The sequence below is a fragment of the Phaethon lepturus genome, unplaced genomic scaffold (assembly GCF_000687285.1).
Source record: "Phaethon lepturus isolate BGI_N335 unplaced genomic scaffold, ASM68728v1 scaffold44338, whole genome shotgun sequence".
In the NCBI taxonomy this organism is placed as follows: Eukaryota; Metazoa; Chordata; class Aves; order Phaethontiformes; family Phaethontidae; genus Phaethon; species Phaethon lepturus.
The window spans coordinates 15217-41092 of NW_010560630.1; the positions used below are offsets into that span (position 1 = coordinate 15217).

The window sequence follows — 25876 nt, forward strand, 5'->3', positions numbered from 1 at the left end:
TTTCAGTCTGCTGCACTGTTTGGATTATTCCTCAAATCCTAGAAGTGTAGCTTCTGTGTAGCTGTGATGGCAGGGTGACCATTAGGGAGGTCAGAGCACAGGCACTGACTCTGTATTTGACCTCTCAAGTGCCAGGTGAACGTATGGGCAGGATGCTCTTGGGTCTGTCCATAGCAAACTCCTCCCGGAAAAAGTCTGTCTCTCAGGCGTGCATGAGGGCCGCCGGGCCCTGATTTCATCTGGAGCCTCGGGGCACTCCGATAGTAGAAGCCATAACAGCAGCCGTCAGTGTCTGAACACAACGTTGACATGGCCCAGGCCACTTCCCTTGGTACCCCAGTCCAAGGGTGACTGACACCTCTTGGGAGAGCCTTGGATGAGAGTCCCAAATGGGTTCATGTCAGGTTGGCTTTTACTTCAAACCCAAGAGCGAGTTTGACTACTCAGGAGAACCTGGGGACGCCCTTGGCTGTGTCACTGCAAAGGTGACAGGGATCAGGGAGAGCTGTCAGCTCCCAACAGCTCAGACGCTGCTTTCCGATCACAGCGCCGGCAGCAGGCTTCCCGGCTTGTCTCAGGGCGCGATGCAGACCAGAGCTCAGATCATCTGTAGCGCTCCACGCTTTGTATTGAAGCACTCTGGTGTCTCACCCCAGAGGTGACAGAAATACACCCTGGTTCTCTGACACTGTTTCTTGTGGGACCTTTGTGTTTGTAGTAGCCGCTGTGCAAATGACGATGGTAGTGATCAGGCCCAGTTCTGCTTAACTTGTGAGCCAAAATAATGGCTGCTACTAGGCTGGAAATGGTTTTGATCTCTCCCTTGCTGGCTGTGGTGGCTGTAGGCGTGTGTCTTTTTCCAGATGGAGTCCAGCATCACCATGACTTGCGTGGATGGGAAGTGGAACAAGCAGGTGACCTGCGAGCCCGTGGACTGCGGTGTCCCAGACCAGTACCATGTCTACCCAGCCACCTTCAACTGCAGCGAGGGGACCACCTTCGGCAAGAAATGCTCCTTCACTTGCCGACCTCCTGCTCTTCTGAAAGGTATCGGAGGGTGTCTGTGCAGTGACCTGGGGATAGCTGCACGGCTAACACAGACCGTTCCTGGTAATATATGTTGCTGTTGCTGTTGTTTTAGATTTATTCATGATATTTTAAGTATGAAGAATTATGAGACTCTATGGGAAGGTTTATTTATATTAGAAGTTAAGTTCCTTTGCATCCCTCTATTACCTTCCTTTGACCTTTCCTTGATCACGGCTGGCCAGGCAGTAATGACAGTGAATATTGCTTCCATACAACCAAAACATGGAAAAGTCATGGGGATAAATCAAATTGAATTCTCTCATCTTCTTTCCCATGCCTTCTCTGTTTTCTGTGTCTGCCTCCTTTCTATGCCTCCTCCATGTATTTGGAAAGGCAAGAGAAGACTGAAAAGTCCCATGTCCCAGTGACACAGTCCCCCAACACTGTTCTTCCTAATCCACCCATCACCTCTCTCCTCTTCCACACTCATCTTGCTCTACCTCTGACCTTTCTCTCCTCTTCTTGTTTGGGACTCTCTACAATTTTTTTCCTTAAAAGTAACACACTTTGCTGCCTTCTTTCCTTTTCTCCCCCATCTTCTTCCCTGCTGCTTTTCTCCCCCATCTTCTTCCCCGCTGCTTTTCTCCTAGCATCCCCATCATCTTCTCAGCACCATCAACTCTTCTGCTCAATGGCACATTACCCTTTTTGATCTGATCCTCAGGAAACAAGAAAAGATATCATTGTTAATTTGAAGGAACATTAGGGCCATATTAACTTGTCATCTTGCAGTGGAGTAATCTTAACTGCTGTTGTCAACTCAGGTACAAATGCTGTGTAAGCTTTTTTTGTACACATGGTATCACCTTTTCTGCTGGGATTTGTTGCAAAGCCCCGAAGAGGCATGGGAAGCATTCTTCATTTCAGTGAAAGGCTATGTTGATTTCTTTATATATAACCAAATTGCTTAATTCTTTTAACTCCGACTTAGGAGGGTAACCACAAGCAGCCAACACACAGTGAAAGTTTAGACTACTCAAAGGGGAGATTTTTATCAAAGAATTCCTTTTTCCAGACACTCAGAGAGTCATCTTCAACAAGAGGTGCTTTTTCATTGAAAATGCCTGGAATTTTTTTGAGGGGGCAGTGAAAATAATTATATCCATCATAACCAACAGGAGCTTCAGCTGATGACTGCGGTGGGGGTAGCTGGTGGGATGATAACCAACCCCCAGGTCAGGGGGTGCGGCTGTGGTGTGTAGCATCACTTCACTTTTGTCCAGAAACTCTGTGAGCTGTGAGGTGAAGGCACCATTTGGTGTACAGCCATCGGTGATGACTAATAGATGTTGCCACTAAGCTCCTGGAGAATGGCGTTCGAATGACTCATGCCTAATTCAATCACTGACGTCATGACAGCCACTGTTGGTAATGTCACAGCTTATCACTTAGCAGTGGCAAGTATGATATCACCAGGGCTGGTCTGCAGAGCTGCTGCATGAGTCAGAGCAGAGGAGCATGCTGGTGCTCTAGAAAAGAGCTCCCTTCCGCACAAAATACCTCTGCAATCATCTGCAGTTGGGGAGGGGAGAGAGAAAGCCAGGGCTGATTTAATGTGGCTTCTCTTATCTTTGTGGGTAGGGCAGGAGGGCTCCTCCACATACCTTCCTGAGCCTTCCAGAGCCTTTTGTTTTCCTCTTCTTTGAATTCCAGCCTCGTGCCCCGGCTCTCTTCCTTCCCTCTCAGAGAGATGGCATTGCTTTGGGGTTAGCAGTTTGTCAGTGTTATTTTGGATAACTCCGAAGTTGGCTTGCTGTTGAAAATATGCCTTGTGGGTTGAGAAGAGTTCCTGCAGCAATGCTCGGGGATTTCAATAGAGTATTAGGGATTTTTGAAGGGTTAGTGGCTCATAGCTGTGCTTTGTTTCTTAGGAAAAGCTTATTCCTTTTCAACATACAGTATAAAATAACAAAGAATGTAAAATACACTGCGACTAGGCTACTTTTAGCTTAACCTTCTGAAATCAAGTAGGCCATAGCAGAGGCAAATAGATCTATTGTACCTTTTACCTTTGAGGTGCTGGCCAAGAAAGCTTCCTAAGGAAAACGAGTCTCTAATGAGTATGATGAATCGTATTTATCACAGTAGTCCCCAAGGACTGAGAGTCCCCAGCTGAGAATGGCTCCTCATTGTGTCGGAGTAGTGACTCTAATACTAACAGATGCTGCTCCAAAAGGCTCAAAATTGAAATAAAAAGGACAGATTCAGGGAAGAGATATAACACAGAAGCAGAATGAAGAATGTAATGGCACCAAACCCTCTGTTAATGCCGTGACTTTGGAGAGGAGGGGGTTGATGTATGAAGCATGCTTCCTTTCAGAGAAGAACAAAATAAGGAAGAGAAATACAAAAGATTACAAAGCCAGTGTGGTTTCCGCTATGCTATAGCATTTCCTGAAATAAGCTCTGTCTGCCTGTCATCTGAAAACAGAGTCCTTAATGATTTAATGCCATCATCTAGAAAGAGAAAATGCATAGGACATACACAGTTGAATTTGTCAAACCAACTGAGGTGGCTTTTGATATATTACAGGTGTAAGGACATTTAAAAAAAAAAAAATAGTCGTGCTGAACATTGTTAACTTTGCTCACTGTTCTTCTCAGGAAACAACAGCAACTTGACCTGCATGGAGGATGGGCTGTGGTCCTTTCCAGAGGCCCTGTGTGAGCTGATGTGTCGAGCACCCTCCATCGTCCCTAATGCAGATCTCCAGACTACTCGTTGCCGAGAAGATAAGCACAAAGTGGGCTCATTTTGCAAATACAAATGCAAACCAGGTTACCATGTCCCTGGATCCTCCAGAAAAGCAAGAAAGTACGTAAAAGAGTAATGCCATGCAGTCAGTATGATTCAGAAAGCCATGAGTTAAAATGGTTTTGGGAAAGGGATGGGCTGTTTGACAGACTGTGTGTGCGGTAGGGCATATCACTGAGCAATTCCTTCATGCAGCTAGCTGTGCAGTTTCAAGGGATTTAGGCACCTTAGCTCACTTCGGCTTCTTTGCAAAGCCTAACCAGTGCTCAAAAAACAGACCTTACCTTAGAAATTCCGCTTTGATATGCAGTCTGGGGAGTCCCCTTTGAAACTCTGCAGGAAGGGGTTGGTGCTATCGTATACTTTTGACTCTGCACAAACCCACTTCAAAACCAACCACAGCCCACAAGCCTGGTAAGCCTTTGGGAGACGTGTCCACGGCCGAAAGAGGAGTTAGGCTGGGCAGCTCAATGTTGGCTTTGCAAATAATCGTTATTTTTGCCCAGAGACCTCATGACGCAGATTCACAACTTGTTCCCCAAGTGTTAAAAGCTCAGGCACACCCGTCCCCTGCAACCTGCTAGCAGAGCTCAGAGGGTTTAGAGGCTCTTTGCTGACTCAGCCACTCACTAAATGGTCCTGTTTTTTTCCACACAAAAAGGCGAGCCTTTAAGATCCAGTGCACGCAAGATGGCACATGGCTGCCAGGCGCTTGCGTGCCCGTTACCTGCGACCCTCCGCCGTCCAAGTTTCACGGGCTCTACCAGTGCTCCAACGGCTTCCAGTTCAACAGCGAGTGCCGAATCAAGTGCGAAGATGATGACAATCAGTCGGTGAGTCTCTCTTATCCAAATTATCTCAACCCATACAAGTGTGGTTTTATCGTATGTTCCTTAAGGAGCCTGGTCTTGGAGGGGCCGAGTGCCCTTATGCTCTTCTGAGACCGGAGACAGAGAAATGGAGAAGGGAAATACATAATGAAAGTAGAGGGAGAGAGCTACTGTGAGGAGCCTAGAAATACTGTTTTTATGGTAAGTAGTAATGGTGTTAACTATTACCCATAGAGGACTAGCAGTGAGTGACTTACAGTTTCCAGACAGTAAGTGGCTGAAAAATTTGCCTCCGTGGCTCTGTGATCTAGCTAGAAAATAAGGAGTAATGAATGCAAGTAAGTAGGATATGAGTTACCCACACTTGTCCTGTTTGTTCATTCTGTTTTACCTTGCTTTTCTCTCCAATTCTTTTTCTCGTTATCATTATATGTATGTGTGCCATGTGATAATTTAACTTTATAGGGGATTACAACTATTCAGATGAACTGTCTCTAAACTTTCATGGCTGTGAAGGTGTCATTTGGCATCAGGGATCAGATCGTCATCTGGCATAAATCAGCGTGTTGCCTTTGCCTTCCTAGGAACTGTGTTCACTGATATGAGAAGGTCTGGCCTTTAGTATATTGTTTGAAATGCTTTGTTTTCCTCAATAGAGGTGATTATAATTTGTGAGATAAGTAACTTCTCCCAGAAGTGCTGCTGCTGCTGCTGCTGCTTAATACACTTGGGGAAGAGAAAGTGAGGATGTAGAAGCTGCTGCTGCTACACGCACTGCAGAGAGCAGCGAGTGCTCTGTCAAAGGCCTTTTAATAGCATCCCAGATCCCGAGGACATACTGAAAATGGACCAACCCTGCCCTAGGGCCAGTCTTCTGAAAGACACCTCTGATACCTGCTCCAAACGTTAAAAGCCAACTGCTGCCCCCGTTCCCTGCCGGGTTGGCCTGTGCTCTTCACGGCAGCAACAGGCAGAGCCCTGGGGTTTTGCATCAGGGCACGTGGAAAAGCTTTCCCTGTGCAAGACTTCTGTGACGTTACGGGCCTCGTGAAGTGGGAAGCTGCACACGTGGGTGCAGTTTGGGTGGGAGCTCTCGGACACGGCATCTGTGGCTTTGCGCATCTACCAACGTGCTCGGCGTGGTCAGCGTGGCCGGAGACGTGTAGTGCCAGTGCAGGGAAACCGGGGCCGCCACGGTAACGACAACGGGTGTAAGAGCTTTGTGTTTGCTTTTAAATGAGCTGGATGTGAAGAGGAGCAAGCAGTGGAGTCAGGGTTACGGCAATAATGAAGTGAGCTCTGGAAAGTGAGAGATACAGCTCTGTCTCTATGCACTGTAAGGAAGAGTATAGTGACTGTTCAGCTGCAAAAGCACCTTCAGCAAAGGAGTAGATAACATCTTGAGAAAGGGATTTGCAGGGAAAGGTATTTCCAGATATCCCAGAAAATAGACTACAGAAAAAGAGGGAGGACTCCTGGCACAAGCCAGAACCACTTGAGAGGTGTTAATTATTTAAGGATTAAACCCCACTAAGTCTCTCTCAGCTATATAAGGTGATAATGCACGTTGCATCCAAGCAAGAAACCCAGCAGGGATTTTCACAAGAGATTTTGCAGGTCAGGGAATGATGGACAGTATGTTACTATAGCAATGGATATCCTGGGATCTCAGAGGATGTTGCAGAAACTATACAATAGTACCCTCAAGCACCGCCAGCTCCAGGAACATAAATCAGGTTTCATGGCTCACCTTTAAAAATCATGCTTGAACCCTGGCGTGCAAATTGCAATGGAAGTGCACCACACTTGCTAAAACAGCAAATTGTGCTCAATTATCACTTAGCAATCTCTTCCTGAATTTGTCACCACACTGAAAGATCGTTACTCAGAGGTACATATGGCATCTCTTAATCACCAGGAACGTAATGGTCATTTAAGCAGGTACCTCCCATGGCACCAAGAGCAAGGGTCGTCCGCTTCGGAATATTGTGCACAAATCATATGAACAGTCAGACCTAAATTAATCAGTCTCTGCCAAACTGGCCCTTAGGTGAGAGTCGCCAAGCTGGATCACACCCCGAGTCCATCTGGTCCATTATCCTTTCATATGATTTTCTTATTACTTCTGGCAATGGCCAGATGTCTAGAGAAGGGGAAGCAGGTCCCGCGCAGTAGTCTGCCGATAAGACCACTTTGCATCTCACTAAACATTGTGTTTATCAACAAAGCTGAGCAAAAAAAGCGTTGGGATGTTAAGTACAAGACAAACACCGAAGGCTGCACAATCTTCCACACCGCTACCAGGGACTTGTGCCAATCCCTGTGCAACAAGGGGTGTGGGTCATAGGGAAGAGCTCCTAAAAAAAGTTGAGCAGCCCTGCTGGGATGCCAGCATAGACAACACACTAAAGGATCCCCAGAGATATCAAGCGCAATCTCCAAGGGAGGGTGGGTAGATTGCAGGCAACATGCCTGGCATGTGAAATGGGTGAGGAGAAGCAGAGATCCTGTATGGTTCTCCCACCCAGCGAGGCCCCCGCGGGAGGTTTGGAGCCCAGCCACAGCAGACATCCTCCTGTTGAATGTCCCACATTACCCCATGGCAGTTAGGCTCGCCGATCCTGCAGAACGTCTTGCGCAGAAATCCCCAATGCCATGAGGATAGATCTGACAAAAGATTGCCTGTGCGCTCCTTTGTTGTTTCTAAAGGGCATGATATTTCCCCTCGGACTTTGGTATTCATTCTTCGGTATCATACAGAGAATCTTTTCTATAAGAGAAATGTCATATTCTGTTCCTTGCCCATTCCCACACCAGAGGATTTTTTTTCTCCCTTCCACCTGCCTCTGTGCGTGCCTGTCTCGGCCCCTTTGCTTGCTGTCACTCACGGCAGCCAAGCTCTGAAGAGCACGTTCTGCCCTGCTAAGCATCCCTGCTCATGTCCCGCTTTCCTTCCTCCTTCAGATGGCCATTGGGGGATTCTTTCTTTTTCAAGACAAAGATGATGCAACTAGTTAGAAAATGGGAGGAGGGAAAAGGCAGTCTGCATTCAGCACAAACCTCTCAACAGCAAGGAAGAAGGCACATGGGGTGAATGCCCCTTTACTGCAACTGGAGTGGGTCTATTCTAAGGTAGAGAGCATGCAAGGGCCTTGTAAAGAAGGCGTTGCATTGCACAGAAGAGGCAAGTGTGTGTGTATGCAATGCAGGCTTCCTTTTTTTTTTATTCTTTGGAAGAAAACGCCTTCCTGACCCCCAGGGCTGGCAGTCCCACCCCGGGGCTCTTCGAGCTCCGGCAGAACTTTGCTCCCAGCTCGGCTCTGCCCGCTTCTCAACGCTCAGCTTGTCCGTGCTGTTGTTCTTGTGACCATCCTCGTTATCTCCTTCTTTCATTCCCAGGGCCGTGGAAGCAACGTGATTCACTGCCGGAAGGATGGCACCTGGAGCGGCTCCTTTCATCTCTGCAGGGAAATGCAGGGCCAGTGCGCACTGCCCACGCAGCTCAACAGCCACCTGAAGCTGCAGTGTGCCGGCGGCTACGGCATAGGGTTGTGGGCATCAGCCCCCGGCCCCCGGCCGTCTGCCGTGCGGGGATGCAGCTCGGGCGGGAGCGGGGCAGCAGATGAGGCAGAGGATGGGAACGAGAGGGAGGAAGGAGCCTGTGGACCTGTTCGCCCAAGTGAGAGGCTGCTACGGGAGGCTTTTCAGGGAACTGCTTTTAGGAAACACGAAGTTTTGAGAGGCCAGGCTTCATGTAACGTGCTCTGATCGCCTGCTCCTTCCAGCGCTTCCAGTTTCATGGTGTCCCTTCTTGGCCAGCTGGTTTTAATGGGCAGCCAGCAAGCCAGACTATGCCAGAGACACATCTAGTCCCCAGAAAAAGAGAGTGTACCTGCATTTGCTCTTTACACTTTTGTAACGTTCCCCTCCTTCAGCCACGCGCACACACACGTGCCCCGGCGGCTGAAAGGCAGGAAGCTGGCAGGGAAGCACAGCACCAGGACAATTCAGGTCTCTCCAGAAAGAATGTGAGACCAGCTGAGCGTCCCCTTTGGTGTGACAGTTGTTGAGGAGCTGTTGTAAGGGTATGCTTTCCCCCTTCCTGCTGGGGTGCCTGGTCGCTCTGCAAGGGGTGATGACTTCCTGCACTCAGCTTTGCTTTGTGTCACCCAGGCAGAAGGAGGGATAGGCTACACGCTGAATTGTACATGCTATATTGTATTTCCAGCCCCTCTTTTTGAGGTCTCCCTGCTGTAAGGGCTGCAACAGGAGCTGCACTGGCTGCAGCCCGCACAGACCCGCGAGGCCCCTTCCTGCAGCCCCGCTCCCAGCCCCTGCCAGCCCCCTCCTCCCTCCGCCTGTCCCTTTGAACTTGGAGAAATTTCCTCGTTGCGCGGCTCCCTCATTATATCGCAGCCGTGCGAGGGACCACGAGCCTCCTTGTGTTCCCTCCCTGGGGAGGAGAACACGACCTGGATGAGATCACCGCTCTGTAATGATGCCAATTACAGATCATATATCAAAACAATTCCGACCCGCTCCTTTCCGTAAGCGTAAATAGCGTGGCGGAGCGCAGGAGAGCGAGCGGCGAGCAGGCTGTGGCGACTCTTAATGTGGCGAGGCATTTTACCCTTGAGATGAGGTTACCTCCCGGGGCGGGCCAGGTTTTTGCAAGGGGAGAAATGCCGGTTCCTGGTTTGGAGGGGAGCATCTCGGTGCTGGAAGCAGGCGGGTCTGCAGCTGCCCAGGCAGCGGGCGCCTGCCAGCCCTCGGTCCTCGCCCAGCCCTGCCAGGGCTGTGGCCAGCAGGTGCTGGTCCCAGATGCAAGGTCCTGTGGGCCCGATCCTGGGATGGGACCACACAGCCGTCGTGGAGGTGAGGGGCTCATGGTCCCGATCCTCCATGAGAGCATGGCTCTCGCTGGAGAGGGAGGAAGAGCACAGCAGCCGTTGGCTCTTATCCTCAGCAGATGGAGACATACCACGCACTTTGTTAGCCTCGCCCAGCACCACCTTTCGAGATCAGGTTGTTGGGTTTTTCTTCTCTTCTTTGTGTTTTTGGAAGCCTGATGGATGTCTTTCCGAGAAGGCGCTCTCTGGCCACTCACTCGCAATGGGGCTGGTTTCAATGGGCCTCATCCAGCGGGTCCGTGGAGCTGCTACCACGTGCACCGGGAAAGAAAAACAAACCCCACACGCTCCCTGTTTTGCTGGCTCAACAGCCCAGGTCCGCTTTGCTCCCGCTGACTCCTCCATGTGGGAGTACGCGAGAAGGCAGAAGCAGGTGGGGAAAATAATAGCATCCAGTCGTGGTCACTATGAATCCCACACACCTTCAGTAATTCCGCAGACACCTAATCGGCCCTTCCAGGCTGAGGTGTGTGTTGAGCCAAAGGTTCAGCTCTCCAAACCAGCGCGGAGATTAATTCCTCCCCCAGCGCAGACTGGAGTGCAGAAATCCTAATGACATGTTTGCAGCAGCTGTGCCATTCAAGAGTGATTTTCCAGGGGGGAAATGGTAATGGCCCAACACACTAGGGCTTACGGTTGTGTCACCACAGGGCTCTGGGATATTGCTGCAGAGTATCGCAGCATGTTTTAATAAAGAAAGGACAGGATTCCCACTGGGCATGACAGTTAATCAGAGAAAAAGCAGGTTTATGTGTGAACAAAGCCATCATTACCTCTCTGCGTACTTCTTATCGACTGTGGGACTTAGGTGATAGCTCGCCTGCAATATCGTTAGGCTTGGTCACCCTCTGAAAGATTATTATTGAAGGTCTGTAAATTTGGCAGATCACACGGTAGGTTTTTGTCATGTCGTAGGTGAGATGAGTTCGACAGCCTCTGCTTAATCAGTCCCATTGCTTGAAAGAGCAGTTGAAATGGAAAAACCTTCACATTTTCTTGATGATCTGAAAGCGCAAAACCTGACCCCCTTCTCGGAGTTAATAGCCAGAGAAATACCTAGATACGCAGATCATACAAAAAAGCCCTGGAATGTCTGCCACCCCCACCATCTCCTGCTGAGATGCAGGGTTGTACTCAGCATTTCATGTGTGGCTAGAAGATATGTGATAGTTATGGTTGACTGCTAATTGCAATTTAGGAAAAACGAGCCCTAATCCTGTCCTTCAGCTGGAAGGATGCTTGCTTTATCCTTTAGCTTTATCCTCTCCGTGTTTCGTGCAGGCGCGGAGTGTACCACCTCATGTCTGGATCACAGTCACGAGCCCATCCTCCTGCGCGTGAACGAGACTGTGCAAGACATCCAGCACTGGATGAACCCTCAAAGAGTGAAGGTCAGTGCCCGATGATTTCGCTGTGTCCCTTGTCGCGTGTTTATGTGCAGTGAGTGAAGGGCGTTACATGTGGTTCATTCGATGAGGGGAATACGTGGGGAATTCTGCCCTTTAGAAAAGAATTCCTGATTTGTGTCGTGTCTTCGCGTGTTGTTCTGGTAACGTGGTGACTTTGTCTCCAAGTTGCTTTCTGTCTGTGATTTTCCAGTGAAAGTCAGTTGAAGGTAAAGGCCCCAAATCAGTGTGCTCAGATGCACCCAGCACCTACAGTGGTTCTGATCTGGAAACATGTTTCATCACGCCGGAAGATGTGATGGACAGTGAGAGAAAGGGCACTGGCCAGGTTTTATTGTCTTCCTCCTGTTCACTATTTTGCATTCTTTGGGTGGCAGGGCTGGATTTTTCTGCACTGCTTTTGGATGACAAAAGAAGCTGATACAGAGGGTATTTCATTTCCCAAACCAGCAGAGCTGGCTGAGTCGTCCCCCCGCCCCTTCGCCCGCATGCGAGAGATGCCTGCTCAGCACAGCCCCTTCCAGAGGTCACCACTTCCTCCTCCTGCCTGCTGCAAACCCACAGGCAGCATTAACCGCTCACGGCACTCCCTGCTCTGCGTCCTCCGGCGCACGCCGGCATCGGGCTGCCCTGGCGGGGCCACGCACGCTCATGTACGGCGCCTTGCACACACGCTCGCCCCTGCACACACGTGCCACTTGCAGCAAATAGCTGCTTGTTTCACACCTGCGCTTGGATACCAGTGGGGGACACACTCACCTGCCTCCTTCCGAAACCCCTCATGCCATCGGCGCAGATGTGCCCTCCTGCCTAGAAATGCGTGTAACCGGGCGCTTGTGCCTACGCAGTCTCTCTGCTTTATGTGGACGCGCTCAAGCGCGTGTGGGAAGACTGGCACATCGCCTGTCACCAGGGTGCGGGTTGCTGGGGGTGCTGGAGCAAGCACTGTCGGCTTTTACGTACTTGGCCTTGGCTTTGCAGGAGCCTGTTTTACACACTTGAAGTCCATTTTGGAGGCGAACAAGCAGCCAACGCAGCCCCAGCATGTCCTGAGCAGCTTTGACCGTCTGTTTGCTCTGCTACATGCCTAAATACGTACCCAGGGTTTGGGATTTTTGAAATCTAGCCTTGGCTGTGCATAGCGAGCCGCTCCAAAAATCTCTGCCACTTTTTACTTCCCTATTTCACACGGAGCAATAGAATAAATCCTGGAAAGGGGTGGGGAACCTAAGTCCAGAGAATATGACAAGCTTGCAGTGTCCTTCCCAGCTTCCCATTCACTCCAGAGGCCGAGGTTGTATTGCTGCCTAAGTCTAGGCTCTGCCAAGTTTCTGGCATGAAACATAAAGAAAAGGGCTATCTCTGCATTAGGGGCAGTTTCTCACTGGCCCTTTTCCGAGCGCTAGGCTTTAAAGTGGTTTTGTAATTCATAGTGAAATGAAGTGACAGCTTCCCTCCCGTTCTCTGCCGTGCTCCTTCGTTTATTGATGCGGGTACGCAGAGGGAGCTGTAACGAGTTTTATACCTGCGGGTCTCTGGAGGGCTCATTAGGCAGCAGGGAAAACACATAGTAGTGAAGGGGGAGATGAGGGGAGTGAGGGATGGAGGAGAAATCATGGTTTCCAAGAGTACAGTGGTAAAGACGACCTTTTTTTCCTTGATGATGAGGATCTTGCAAGAGCTTTAGGCTGTGAGCAGATACAAGTTCGATCCCATGAACAGTTTGTAACTAGAGGATGAGATCTGGGCGTGAAAACTTGTGTTGGGAGGTGGAGGGGAGCCCTCAGGAGACCAGCGGGATGGTGCTGAGACACGCTGGAGGGGACTTTTTTGCTAGCTGTGAAACATCCATCTCTCCAGATAAGGTGGCGTCATCCGTGGGGAGCGGTGCCTCGCAGGGTCCCACTGGGGGAAATGCTGCTGCTGGGGGGACCGGGGAGACCCTGGAGCGATGGGACCCGGATGCCTTAGGGGAAGGTCCCCATGGCAATGTGTTACATGTCGTTAATATTACGTGTCCTTTTTACGGTCAGCGACAGCTTGCTGTTGTGCCGTACGAGTAAAGCGAGCAGCTGGTTGCATTTACACGGCAAGTCTTTGTGGATCTCAAAGTACTTGAATGACGCAAAGGAAACACTTTCAGTTACTTAATTTCGGGCACAAGTAATGTACAAATGAGTGCAATATGAGAAGTGGATAAAGGCAGGACCGATCTCTGGAGCTTACCTTTGAGAGGATAGGCACAGATAAAACATAGGGAGAGCTGGCAAGAAAAGAAAAATAGTTGCGTGTAGCTGCTCAAGCAACAGCTGTTGTGGAAGCAAAGTGGGAAGAAGGAACCATCCCTCCTCTGGGGGTTGTTTAGAGCAGAACTGTGCAAATCACTTGATTTTTCAGTTTGCTCGAAGTTCCGTCCAATTTTTTTAAAAAAGTTTTCTCCTAATCAAAGCGAATTTTTTGTTGTTGTGATACTTGGTGAACCAAAAAATGAGAGAAAAAAACATGCTGGTTTGCACATAACTTAGCATTTCATTTCCAAGGATTTTTTTTAAACTTTTTGTTTAATCGAAATGAAAAAAACTTAGCAATTAAGTGTCCTTTCAAAGGAACAACACCACCAGATATTTCATTTTGAAAAATGTCTAAATATTACTGTGTTTTTCAGAATTGGTTTAGGCTGAGTTGCTTTGTTGGGTCTCAAATAGTTTGCCAAAATCAGTGCAAGTTGGCAGTGTCTTCCAAATCAGTATTTTCAGCAGGGAAAAAAAAAAATCACCTGAAATCTTCTGTGTCTGTTCTTCTGCAGCGGGCCGTGTTTGGAGCAACCATTGCTGTCCCCATGATTTCCCATTTACCGTGTGCGTGCAAGGGGCAGCGAGCTGTTGCAGACGCCTATAGATAGATCTGCCAAGGCTGACTATGCAGGCAGCGGAGAGAAAAAAGTGAAATGTCTCAGAAAGACAGCTTGACAGCTCTTTCCCACCGACTGCAGAGAAACAGGGCAAAACACCTAATTTCTTAGGTTGTCTGAATTTGAGTCCTTGCCTTTGTGCTGAGCAGCAACAGGCCAAATACTGTGCATGCACAGGATAGCCTTGAAAGGGTCGGCGTGCCCCGACGCTGCCTGCCAGCGGGGCTGAGTGTGGCCATGGCCCCTCCGCACGCCTGGGACGCTGCCCTACTGCTGGCGATGTGTTTTCCCATATGCACTGCAAGCCCTGGGATTACGGATGTCCAGAAGTCATTGAAGGGAATTCTCCTTAAATACTCCTGATTCACTTAAGCTTTGAAGTTTTCCTCCTTCCTTCCCCTCTCCTTTTTCTGTGAGTGTTGGGCTCATTTTGCAGGGAGGGAAACTGAGTCATGGAGCGGTGAAATGACTTACTGCAGTGCGGCGGCTCAGCGCCCGGGAAGGCAGGACTTCCCACCCCATCTGTAGCTACAGGAGGAAACAGCCACAAAGCGCCATGTCTCCCTTCCCTTGGCAGCAGCGGCCGATCCCCTCACCACCACGACATTAAGCCCACGGTTAATTGTCATGTTCATTTAGTGCCTGAGGAGAGAGTTAGCTGAGACCAGGAGATACCAGTCCCTGGGCTTTAGCCCTGGGGGACACTTGACCCATCTAAGGTGGAGGAGAGCTCTCCACCGGCCTCTCCTGGGGAAACCTAATCCCCTCTGCAGCCCGCAAATGGTTGACATCATTGTGTTAGTCCCACCATGGGAGGGAAGCGCTGTGACCGGAGGCACTAGGTCTTCCCTCACAAGGAGAAAATGACAGCTTGATTTGCTTTCTTGGCTCTTTGTTACCTACTGTGGGAGTGCATCCCAGCTTCCTCTCCCTTCGCAGCAGATGGAGTCACAGCCACCAAACCGCAGATGTAGCTGGATGGCGTTTCTGGGATGGGGACAGGACCAAAGTCAATACACCCAGCTGCGCAGCGCGGCCCGTGCGGGAGGGCAGCTGTGCTGCAGAAGCCAATGCACGAGGGGAGCCAGGGCCATGAGGGCGGCATATGTCACCACAGCGGCTTGGAGCACGTGGCGGCACAGGGAAGGGATGGGGCTTGCAGAGGCAGCGGCCAGATGGGCTTTATCCCCTGTGCACTGCCTGACATGTGTCGGATGTGGTCCTTCCATCCACCTCTTACCGCATCCTTCGTTGGCCTCGTGTAAGTCCACCTTCCTTTCTGCACGCACTGATGCCGTCGATCACGCCCTGCAGTACTGCTGCCTGTGTCCTTCCTTGCTTGTTTTTTATACGTTTGTTTATCTCAGTTTTTATACACCTTTGTGCCTGGTAGCACCGCAAGAGGCAGGAACGATGCCCAGCAACCTGAATCATCCCCAGTTTTTTAGTTCTCCAACCCAGGCTCTCCCTCTACGAACAACCTCTCTCCTGTCCCATTGCACCACACACACCACAGCAGCAGCTTGAGGGTACAGACAGGTTGGGTAGCAGGAATTCAGCATTTGGAAGACCGGCAAAGAAGAATCCGAGGCCATGGCCAAGGGCCCTTCCCAGGGCGTACTCTGCTTCCAGCTCTGCGAACGTTAGAAGGATTGAATTCAGCTGGAGTAGCTCTAATGGTGTCCGCTAGCCTAGCAAAGTATCATCTGAGTAGAGGGTGAAGTAACTGGGCCTAAGCCGTTGGCAGGTACCACTCAAGAGCAATGTGAATGTCCCACTGACCAGTGATGGATCTAGCGCAAGGTCAGCCGGCTTTCCTACGCTATGGAGAGCGGCCGGGGCTGCACGCCCTTTCCCAGGAGGCTGTCCAGCCACAGGCTGTGCTGCCTTTGGGATTGCCATGGCCTTAAGTGAGAGCTCCAAGGAGAGCATCGTCCTTGCAGAGATTTCACCTTCTGACCGTTCCTCTAAGGAAGGGTGCTGGCTTTTTAATATTGGGAGGATGAGGATAGTAGTTGGTGCGTCTTCTGCAAGGGATTGCCCTCACTTGGAAACCTCTTTTCTTAAGAGCCCGTTTCAGGGGTATGTGGCTCCTTTGTTACCTCCAAATGCTCACACACATTCACACATACCGAGAGGTTTTGTAAATAGTGATGCTTCTTACCGGTGGAATGTGAGATGCTCTTTGAAAGTGCGCTTCTACTTATTGTCTGGCTGGCCTTGAATACGGGACGCAAATGCCTGAGTTTTTCTACTTTGGTTTAATTCTTGTGTTTAAATGCTCTTGAACTGCCTCCTTTACTCTGCCCCCTTTGGGTCTGTTGACGGGCCTTGTTTATTTTGAAACCTAGAAAAGTTTCCTTTCTTTTCCCTCTGAAGTGCAATAAACAGAAGAGGGGGGAAAAAAAATCTAAAAAAAGTCACCATTTGTGGCAGGCAAGAGCCTGGAAATCTCCAGCTGTCTGTCAAGTGCGCGCTGGGGGAACGTCTGACACCGCAGGGCCCCCGCACCTTGCAGCCTCCCTCCTGGGGGATAAACAGCGTCCTCCCCCCTCGCCCGGCCGCTGCTCTGCTCACACAGACGGGCCCTGTTGCGAGGCAGGTGGGGCAAGCCGGGCTTGACTAATAGTGGAAAATCCGAGAGCATCGGAAAGATAAACAGCCCAGGTCAGATAGTATAAAAGTCCTTTTTCTAGCACGCGCCAGGTAAGCCTCAAATGACAGAAACTGTAAAAACATGCTGAGGTTCCCCTGCAGATGGCTTAAATTAGTCCTCAAATAAACAGGGGAAGGGATGGCTTGTGCGTCAGGTCTTCCCAAATGTTAATCCCTTCCTTCCCCGGGCCTCCATTCAATCTCGACCCCTGCCCTTGGGCAAGTGCCTATGTGTTCGTCTTGCCCAACTGGACATTGTAGTGTTTCATCCATGGATGATAACCCGCAACGAATGTTGTGTCTGATGTCCTGGTGAACGTACCTCCTAGACCTCCATGGTGCTGAACCACCATCTCCACTGACTGGCCAAACTTTTCATCCACTCTTAAAATCTAAGTTTCCATGTCCACAGGCAAACAACGACTGCCCTGAGTGGGTCATCATTGAGTAGGATGGTCATCATTTTTGCCCCAAACTGGGCGCCTCAGAATTTATTATAAATACAGAAATTATTATAAAGCTCATATGACGTAGCAGATGATGCTGTCCTTTCAGGGGTTATTCTGAAGGCATGTAATGGGAGGTGCTTCCATTTAAGATCTTCCATAAAGGATGGTACGAAAATGGATCTGAAAGTCCACCTTTAGCATCTTCGAGAAGCACAGATGTGATGGGTAGCAAAAGAGAACAATGTTTTGCAGTACCAAAGAAATCCCTCCGTTAATTCCTAAAATGTCTCCCCGCTGCCCAAGAGCAAGAGAGTGGACCTGTGCCTTTGCCTTTCCCTGACACGTTCTCCCACCATGAGTGAAATATTGGACATGACATTTTAGGAGAACCTTAAATATTATTTTAATCTCAAATGTTCTGTTATTGTAAGTGTCAAGTCCAACACTTCTTGTAAATACCTGGAGGACAGCCAGGTCCTGAGAGCACAGAGGTGTTAGGAGCCGAACTTCATTGGTTAAGTACAGGAGAGTCATAGGAGCCAGCACGCTGACTTTCTGTACACTGATTTCTTTGTCTTAACCTGTTTTGGTTTTTTTTTCTTCTCCCCTCCAGAGCGTTGTCTGCACGGCGGGACTCAAGTGGTACCCTCACCCTTCCCTGATTCATTGTGTCAAAGGCTGCGAGGTGAGCTTTCACGTTAGCTCAGGTGGTCCGTGCTTGCTCTCCTAAACGTTATGGTAGCAGTCACTGCAGCCACCTGGGTGGTAAAGGCTGTTTTTCAAGTGAGGCAAACAGGCTTTTGCCCTGACCATCCTGTCAAACAGACTGTGGTCTCCTGAGTCGGTTCTGACGCTTGGTGGTGTGAAATCGGTGGTTTTCCTAGAGCTGATGGTTGGGTGAGTCTCATGGGAGTTAAATGATCAAGTGGCTCAGCAGCATTGGTAGACGTCAGAATTTCCGAGGATCTGGGAATTTCTGGGAAGTTGCAGAAACTTTCAGTTGTTTTTCCTTTATTTTTACATCTTCTTAGAAGGCCAATTCTTTTCAAGGCCAGCTAGGCTTTGGGCTTTGGTTTGTGCAGATAAACTTTAGGAAAGCCAGAATGATACCACTGGGTGGACAGAACAGCTGGACAGTGAGAAGATCACACATCCCTCCACTGAACCAGAAAAAAAAAAAAAACAGAAGAATGCAGTTACATTTCAGCTGTGATACATTTTTACAGTCTTTTGTGTTATTTGAAAAAAAGCAATTATTTTGTTTCTACTGGCAAAAGTCTTTGAAAAGTCTGAGAAGTCTTAAGATGCTTCCAGTGGTTAAACAGGGCTGGGAGCACGTCTCTCTGGGTCACGGTGCTCATGCAGTTTCCGTTATGCCAACCCTTGAGAATCTCACCCACGTCAAGAAGTTAATCCTTGTGGCACCGCTGTAGGGCTGGGAAGCTTCATGCCCATTTTAGAAATGGGGTAGCTCCCAGGCAGAGGGATAGATGGCTGCTTGGGTTACATGGACAGGCAGTGGAAGAGCTGTGTCTTGACCCCACATCTCCTGACTTCTTGCGGCACTGACTGCGTGCTCAGCACCCAGTAACCCAGTTTTACGAGCACATTGAAGTTATTTGCCCGGAGTGGCAGAACATGGCGCAGAACTCCTAAATCTGACATGAAACTCTAGATCACATTGCTGTGCGACGTGATTTGTCTTGAAGTGAAAGACAGGTTTCCTTCGCATACAAATGTTGGGCCCAAGAGGGTGATAACTCTCCAACAATGTAATAGTTTCTGTCTAGTTGTTCCCTAAATGAAAAGCATTCTGCTGTCAGTGCTTTGAATGTCATAAGCCGTCTCACGCATTGCATTCATGCAGGCTGGCTAAGCGCCCCTATTCTCCAAAGAGAGCTAAAATAACATCCAGCGACCATTAAGAAATGCCATTCAGGTGCTGGTGCACCATTGGGTATCCATTCTCCTGCTGTTTCAGGACAGTTGTTACTGAGACAAACTTTGCAATGATGTAATAATTTACCAGAAGCCATTATTACAGACATGCTTTTTCTCAGCATTTTCTTCCCTTCCATCATTGTTAATTGCCAGACCCCTCTGCATCAATAGGAACTTTCTTCTTTTCATCATTCATTCAGCAGTGTCACTGCATCGCAATCTATCATCTTGGAAGGCTTTGCCCAGACAATTGATAATGGTCTCTAGCATCATTTTTAGAGCACGATGCTTCCAGGGTCCATGAACGGGCCAGCGCTTGTTCTCTGGCATTAAGATTTCAGGAGAAATGACATCTTCACCAAGCCTTTTTTCACGACTATGGAAACAGGGACTAATAAGCCAGTAGGTCAGTAGTACCGGGCCATTAAGCTGATACAACCCCTCATGTATTAACATCCTCAGCATTAGGGTGGGTTCCCTGAACAGAAGGCTGGAAGCGGGGCACTACTTTACTCTTGGCGGTCGCAGTGGTAACCCAGACTGCTGCTGCAATGTGATTTTTTGTCGCTCCCTAGTGGCAGGAACAGAGGTTTATGAGTCAGCCCCGTACTTCTCGGCCGCTAACTTGGGTGTTTCAGTAGAAAACTAGTCCCTCTGGACTACCTGTGTAGTCCTCCAAAAATCTAGGAGCACTAAGATACGCATGAAGACCTATAGCAACCTCAGCCTCCACAGCCAGGCCTTCAGGGTCTCCCAGATGAGGATTTTGGTACCCAGTCAGAATAGATGCTATTTGTTCCATTCTTCTCCTCCAAAGGACTGGCTTGCCTACTCTGTGCCAGTGTGAGTGAAAGGCAGATTCTTCCACAAGTTTCTTTTACTGATTTTCCAGTGTTCATAGGTACAGAGTGCAGGCAGAGGCATGGGAAATTAAAGGCAAGCCTTTCTTGACAAGCAGGCACGGCGAGGCAATACAAGGGAGACATGGAGAAGTCTACACAATGTCTTGGGAGGTTGGGCAAAGTTCACATTTTTGAATATGACCAGGTTGGCATAAAAATATCTCTCCATCTACTTACAAATCGTTCCCTTTTAACTCTTAGCATATTAATTAAGTTGGAAGGACGTTTGCAAGTCAAAGTCTTTGCTTGTATAAATAAGGCAATCTCTGTGGAAGTCGATGGAGTTAAGCCGGTTTACAGGGAGAGGAGCCTCACCCTGTGACTCTGATTTCCTTGTCAGCACTCGTAGTATTTGCGTGTAGCTAACCGAGTGATGCGCAATGCAGCAGTTACCTCCTGGTAGTCCTGCTCTGGTCCGATATTGCCATCATGGCCTGAAATTCCTATATTCTGATAGAAATATTTGAATTTGCAAAACATTAGCCGTAAAAGCCTGCGTTTGTACCACTCCGTAGGGTCCATTTCAATACTGAAGAGCATGGCCATGGCTCTGTCTGGGGAGGGCACGGCAAGCTCTCATTGCTGCTTCTTCAGGTATCTGTCATCAGGGAGACTCTGGTACAGCAATTGCTGCAAAATCCTCCCAGGAAACCTCCACAAACCTCCCACCTGCTCTGCAGTGATGCCTTCTTGTAGGAAAGGCCCTGGTGTGTTTTTCACAGTGCAGAATAAATGCATTTTCCAAAGAGCAGATAAAATGGGAACGGCGCCGTGAGCCTGCGCGTGTAAGAAGCGTTACAGAGATATGGCTGTGCTCTCTGCTGAGCATCCATTTTTCTGGCCTTTCAGTGCTGCTCGTACCAGGCACGGGCCTTTTTTAGCATCAGGCACAGTTTTGACTTCCAAGAAAGACTGTTGTACTTACTGACCAAAAGTAACGAAAAACCAGACTTCAAGCCTTTTCTTCAGAATCGTGATTATTATTCAGGTCCTGTGCAGCAAATAGACTAGTGACCACATTTTCTTTTTCCAAGTGATTTATGAATTTTACTTAATAGCTCTCCACAACGTCCCTCTGAATATAATAACGTCCACAGCCATTATCCCAGCTCTGAGCTGTGGAGCGGAGGGAGATTAAGTGTCATGGCCAAGGTCACAAACAGTGGTTGGAGAATGAGAACATGTGGTCCCTGTGCTGAGCTCAGACCAGTTCCATTTCTCTTTGTGATATGTTTTGTGCCCTCAATGCTGACACTTGTTGCATAGTTAGGAGAACTGGTGGAAAGTACAGATATTAAAAGCAAGCCAGTTTTGCTGCTATAGATAATCTTCTTCTTATCCTACATAGTTTTGGAAGGTTCGCTTAAAATTACCGAAAGGTGCTACAGTTTTAGATGCCTTGCTGCTGTCTCTGGGCCTAGTCAAATTAATATTCCTGAAGCAGCATCTTATGTGGGATGTGAAAAGCCAACAAGGGCTCATTTCCCTTCCATCTAGAGTCCTTTTTTTTTTTCTGTCTGCTTTGAAGGGAGAAGGGAATAATTATTTCTTGCTTTTCAGGGCAGTTGGTAAAGCTACAAACTATACAGCTCCTTCAAGTCTTCACGTTTTCCTTCTGGCATATTGTTACAGGTTTATCCATGTCCACATTCAGAGTCTTTTTCTGCTATTTCCTTTTTCAGCCTTTCATGGGGGACAACTACTGTGACTCCATCAACAACAGAGCCTTCTGCAACTATGATGGTGGGGACTGCTGTGCCTCAACAGTCAAGACCAAAAAGGTAGGGATGCTGCTTCCTCTTTTCACTGGGAATTCCTTGGTGAGTGCTGCTTTGTGCCTGGGAAAATTTTGTTTTTGCTAGAATAGGGGCAGTGCAAGGCCTCAAAAGAACCTTCAGTCTAGGCATCAGCTCACCATAGGCGCTGAGTTCTTGTTGGTTCATTCTGAAGTTCTCTCTTGATACACATGTGCATTTCCCATCATAACCTGCCTTATGCCTGTGCAAGACAGGTTCTTAAATAAAGTAGTCAGAGACGTTCATTCATTCTTATTGTAAATAAACTCTACCTTTTCTTTGCCTGTAGGCAAAGGCTGGCTCCCTCCAAAACCCTGGGGGATGTTCATCAGAAAAGCTGCACCTGCTGCTTAGGAGACCTTCACACAACACTGAGAAGGGTGTATTTGCCTGTCCCAATATCCGCCCTTAATGCTGAGAGGGGAAACTAAAGGTTAGAAGTCATTAGGAAAAGAACAGAGAGTGAAACGAAAGCATCATTGTAGGTCTGTACTTGGATCCGTGTGTACCCACATACGCATGGCTCGCTGACCATCCCATCTCCAAAAGGACAGAGTGGGACAGAGAGGGGTGTGGAGCACGGCAGCAGGGCTGAGCAGAGGTGTGAAATATCTTCTGCACGGAGACCACATAGACCAGGACCTGCAAATCTTGCAAAGGAGACAGTGGGCATTGTCAGTGGCAGAGATTTATAAAAACATTATTTAATGCAGGGAGGATGCTGTAGAAAATAAATTCCACTGTTTCTTACCACACAGCCAATGAGGGGGTGAAATGGTCATTAACTGTAAGCAGGATCCAAACAAGTGAAAGAAAGTGCTTATTCGCACAATGTGTATTTGAATGGCGGGATGCGTTGCCACAGTATTATTAAGAACAAAAATATATCTGAAGTCAGAAAGAGAATATGCATATTCGTGGAGGTTAGCTACATCAGTGGCTGTTAAACACTCTGATCTGGATGCAGTTTCTGTCTCAGGAATATTTAAACCATTGGCTTCTTGAGCCTGGGGAAGGATCCCTCCACACATCACCCTTTTTTATGCTTCTTTAACACGCAGTTCTGGCCACTGCTAGAGGCAGTGACTGGAGCAGTGGAGCTTGTGGTTTGGAGCAGTACGACATTTCCTGTGTTTCTAACCAGGATAGATTTTGAACTTGTTTCCCAAAGAAAGGAGAGAAAATTTTAGCTTCTGCGATGTGAGGTTTTTACCTTGTCTTCAAGGTTGGAGCATAGACCAGAATGAAGAAAATCTATCTATGTTAGGTATGTAATGTAGGTATTATCGATATATATATCTCGATATATATATCGATAAATAACAAAACTTGAGAACAGACAAAGGGAGCTTGGGCTCAGAATGTGACGTCAACCCGTTCGCCCATCTGAGGAAGAAGGTCCTCTCTACCACAGCTGAGGGACTGAAGACCTCTCTGCAGGGAACAGTCCTTTCTAAGACAGCTTTGGCTCGGAGGCTTCTTTTGCTTGGTTCAGCCAAAGATCTCTTACCAGTACAGCACTGTGGGCTGTCTCTGGCCCATCTGGGAGCACTGGGGAAGGGAAGTGGACATGTCTTGGCATGTGGAAGGAGTTCATTTCTCCACTGTGTAGGAGGTGCGGGAAGAGGTAGCTTTCCTAACTGCTTTTTTGGACAAATTTTCCCCTGTATTGCTGTGTTTCCTTTGCAAGTGTCCCTGCGAGCCACATGCTGGGAGGGAAGCACGGGCACGTGAGCTTCGCTGTTCCCCAAGGGTGGAGTAGGGCATGGAGAGCCCGTACAGGGCTCCCTGCTGAAACGACCACTGCAGGGACGAGCAGGGTGACAGGCAGCGGCTCGTCTTCAAGTGTCGTCTCCAAGAGATTCCTATCTCTGGCTGATTTTCCACCTCCTTGGGAGGAGCAGCCCGAGGGCAGGCACAGCTTGCTCGTTGGCCTGTGCTGGGAGGGCAGAACTGGAAGTGCCTGGTAGCTCAGCATGGCACAGGTCTCGTCCTCCTACAGCAGCCTGCCTGGGAAACTTTATCTCGCTGCCTCCAGGCTTGAGAGCAGGGGATGAAAAGTCCCAAGAGGTGCCAGAGGAATGGAAGTGAGGTGGCCGGGAGGGGACCGACCCAAACCAGCCCTATCAGGACAGGAGCTAAGGGCACAACTCATTGCTGGGATGGCGACGGGACTGAAACACAAGGGATGTGAGTGCTGAATTGAGGGGGAGAGGGATAGGATTAAGGTTTGGGAGCAGAATTTATTGCTGGGCAGAGAGTTGAGACAGAGTGGGATCTGCACAGAGTCGTGAGCCAGGCGAGTCACACTCGAAATATCTGCTGCTTCACTGCCACCCAGAAACGAAGCGACCACCCAAGAGGGGGAAAGCACTTTGTAGCCCAGTTGGTTACTGGTTTCTGTGCTAAACTGCCCGATGCAAAGGGCAAGTGGTTCAGCGAGAGGCAGCTGGTCACGCGTCTGATGCATTTTGCCCGTGGAGGGGGAGGTTTTGTTGCTTTTTGGAGATAAGTCTGCTTGTGCTGACTTCATTGGGATCTGTATCTTTGTGACCGGAGGAATTAGACTTACGCTAGTTTGTGCTTTAGAAACCCCCATCCTAGCGATCACACACTTTGAGGGCCAAACCACAGAGCCCATCACTTCCTCGGCACGCATTCAGCTTCCAAAATCCTCTCCTCTCTCCCAAAATGCCACCAACGTCCCAAGGGCTGAACAAGGCGCTCGGGAGGAGTGAGAAAACCACCTTCTCCTTGGACCTTCCGTGCCAAAAGCAAGATGCTAAGCCCCAGTTTATTACATTTATAGGGTAAAGGGGGAAATAATAACCCAGGCGGCAGGGCTGCGGCGTCAAAGCCGAAGAGGCAGCAGGCAGGACCTCTCTGCCTGCAAAGCGGCCGCTGACACCTGCGGCAGCAGCCGTGGGGCCGCGGGTCTCGGCTCTGCGAGTTATTTTCCCGTCTGAGGCCTTTGACTGGGACCAGATTTCAGGCAAGGCTGTTCAAATACAGCCCTCCCTTTGAAGAGGTTTATGAGTGGAGCGTTACAGGAGATATTCCAAAGGGAAAAACAATGAAAGGTGAGAGAAAAGGGAGCTGAATAAAAATACTCCGCATACCAAATCCTTCCAGCATAGTTTGCCACCTACTTAAAAAGGCACAGTTTTAAAATACACATTGGGTGTAAAAGCCAAAAACCTGGAGGAGACATAGGGAGGGGCGAGCCCAGCTCTGTTAATTCCAATACCAGATGAGGATGTATTTTCATACGGTTGTAGAAAGAGCAAGACACATGAAAGAGACTGCTTTGCTCCTTTTCTTTCAGGGTTACATACTATGTGGCAGATGTGTCAGTCTTTTAAAGCCTCTGCAAGTTTACCCATAAATGTCTAACATTTATGCAACACCTGTTTTTCTCCCAAAATGTCACAGGACATTTTACAAGCTTTAGATTTATCATCTTTTCACCGTTGCAGCCATTGCTGAGGTGACACATGGTTCACATTTAGCAGAACATAGCAACTCCGCACATTATTTTAGGAAAGGGCTGAAGATTAACATTGCATCATGTGAAGATTCAGGAGTTAACAGTCAAGTCAGAGCTGGCTTCAGATCTTTAATGTCCGCAAACTGTCAAGATTTAAGTTTCACTGCAATCCCGCTACCCTCCCAAAAGCACTTTCAGCTGCACGCAATGCCGTGAACCAGGCCACGTGAAAGCAAAATTATTCATCCCATATTCACTTTAATTCTGAGCCCTCTCACTTAACGTGAGATTTTGCATGCTCCTGTTTTGTTGCCCTGAAAATGCACGAGAGACTTCCATGCAGCATTTGGTTAGGCCGCGTTCTCCTTTTGCGTTTGAGCATTAGCGGCAAATGACCTTGTGCGTCTCTGCAGCGAGGGGAGAACAGAGCGGTGTGACTTATCTGACCGACTGCCGACTAATCAGCGCTGCTGCTTAGATAGGAAATAATGAGTATTTGCCCTGCACTATTCACCATCAGGCTAGAGAGCTTAAAAGAAATCATTAAAGATGTCTTTTGAATGCTACAAACGGCAGCAAATAAATTCAGTCATATTCTGGGCGTAAATTCGAGGCAACTGCAGTCGGCAAGCAGGAAACGGAGACATTCATCAGCTTAATTATTTGTTGTGCGCTAATTGATCAGCATGCCCCTGCAGCAGGCGAGAAGCCAGGGCTGGCGCAGGGACGCGCGTCCCGCGGCGCC

At 48.8% G+C, this 25876-nt stretch overlaps 1 protein-coding gene across 1 annotated transcript in view; it reads left to right on the forward strand.

Moving 5' to 3' along the window:
* The window catches only part of LOC104625948 (pappalysin-1-like), a gene marked incomplete at both ends in the record, with an annotated part of 27513 nt that extends 5884 nt beyond the window's left edge, over nucleotides 1-21629 (forward strand). Inside the window, 7 exons of the mRNA XM_010293725.1 lie at nucleotides 864-1047; nucleotides 3694-3904; nucleotides 4506-4677; nucleotides 8074-8224; nucleotides 10869-10975; nucleotides 17619-17690; nucleotides 21531-21629. Coding sequence (XP_010292027.1) covers nucleotides 864-1047; nucleotides 3694-3904; nucleotides 4506-4677; nucleotides 8074-8224; nucleotides 10869-10975; nucleotides 17619-17690; nucleotides 21531-21629 — 996 coding nt within the window. The remainder of the gene's footprint in view (nucleotides 1-863; nucleotides 1048-3693; nucleotides 3905-4505; nucleotides 4678-8073; nucleotides 8225-10868; nucleotides 10976-17618; nucleotides 17691-21530) is intronic.
* Between the last annotated feature and the right edge of the window lie 4247 nt (nucleotides 21630-25876).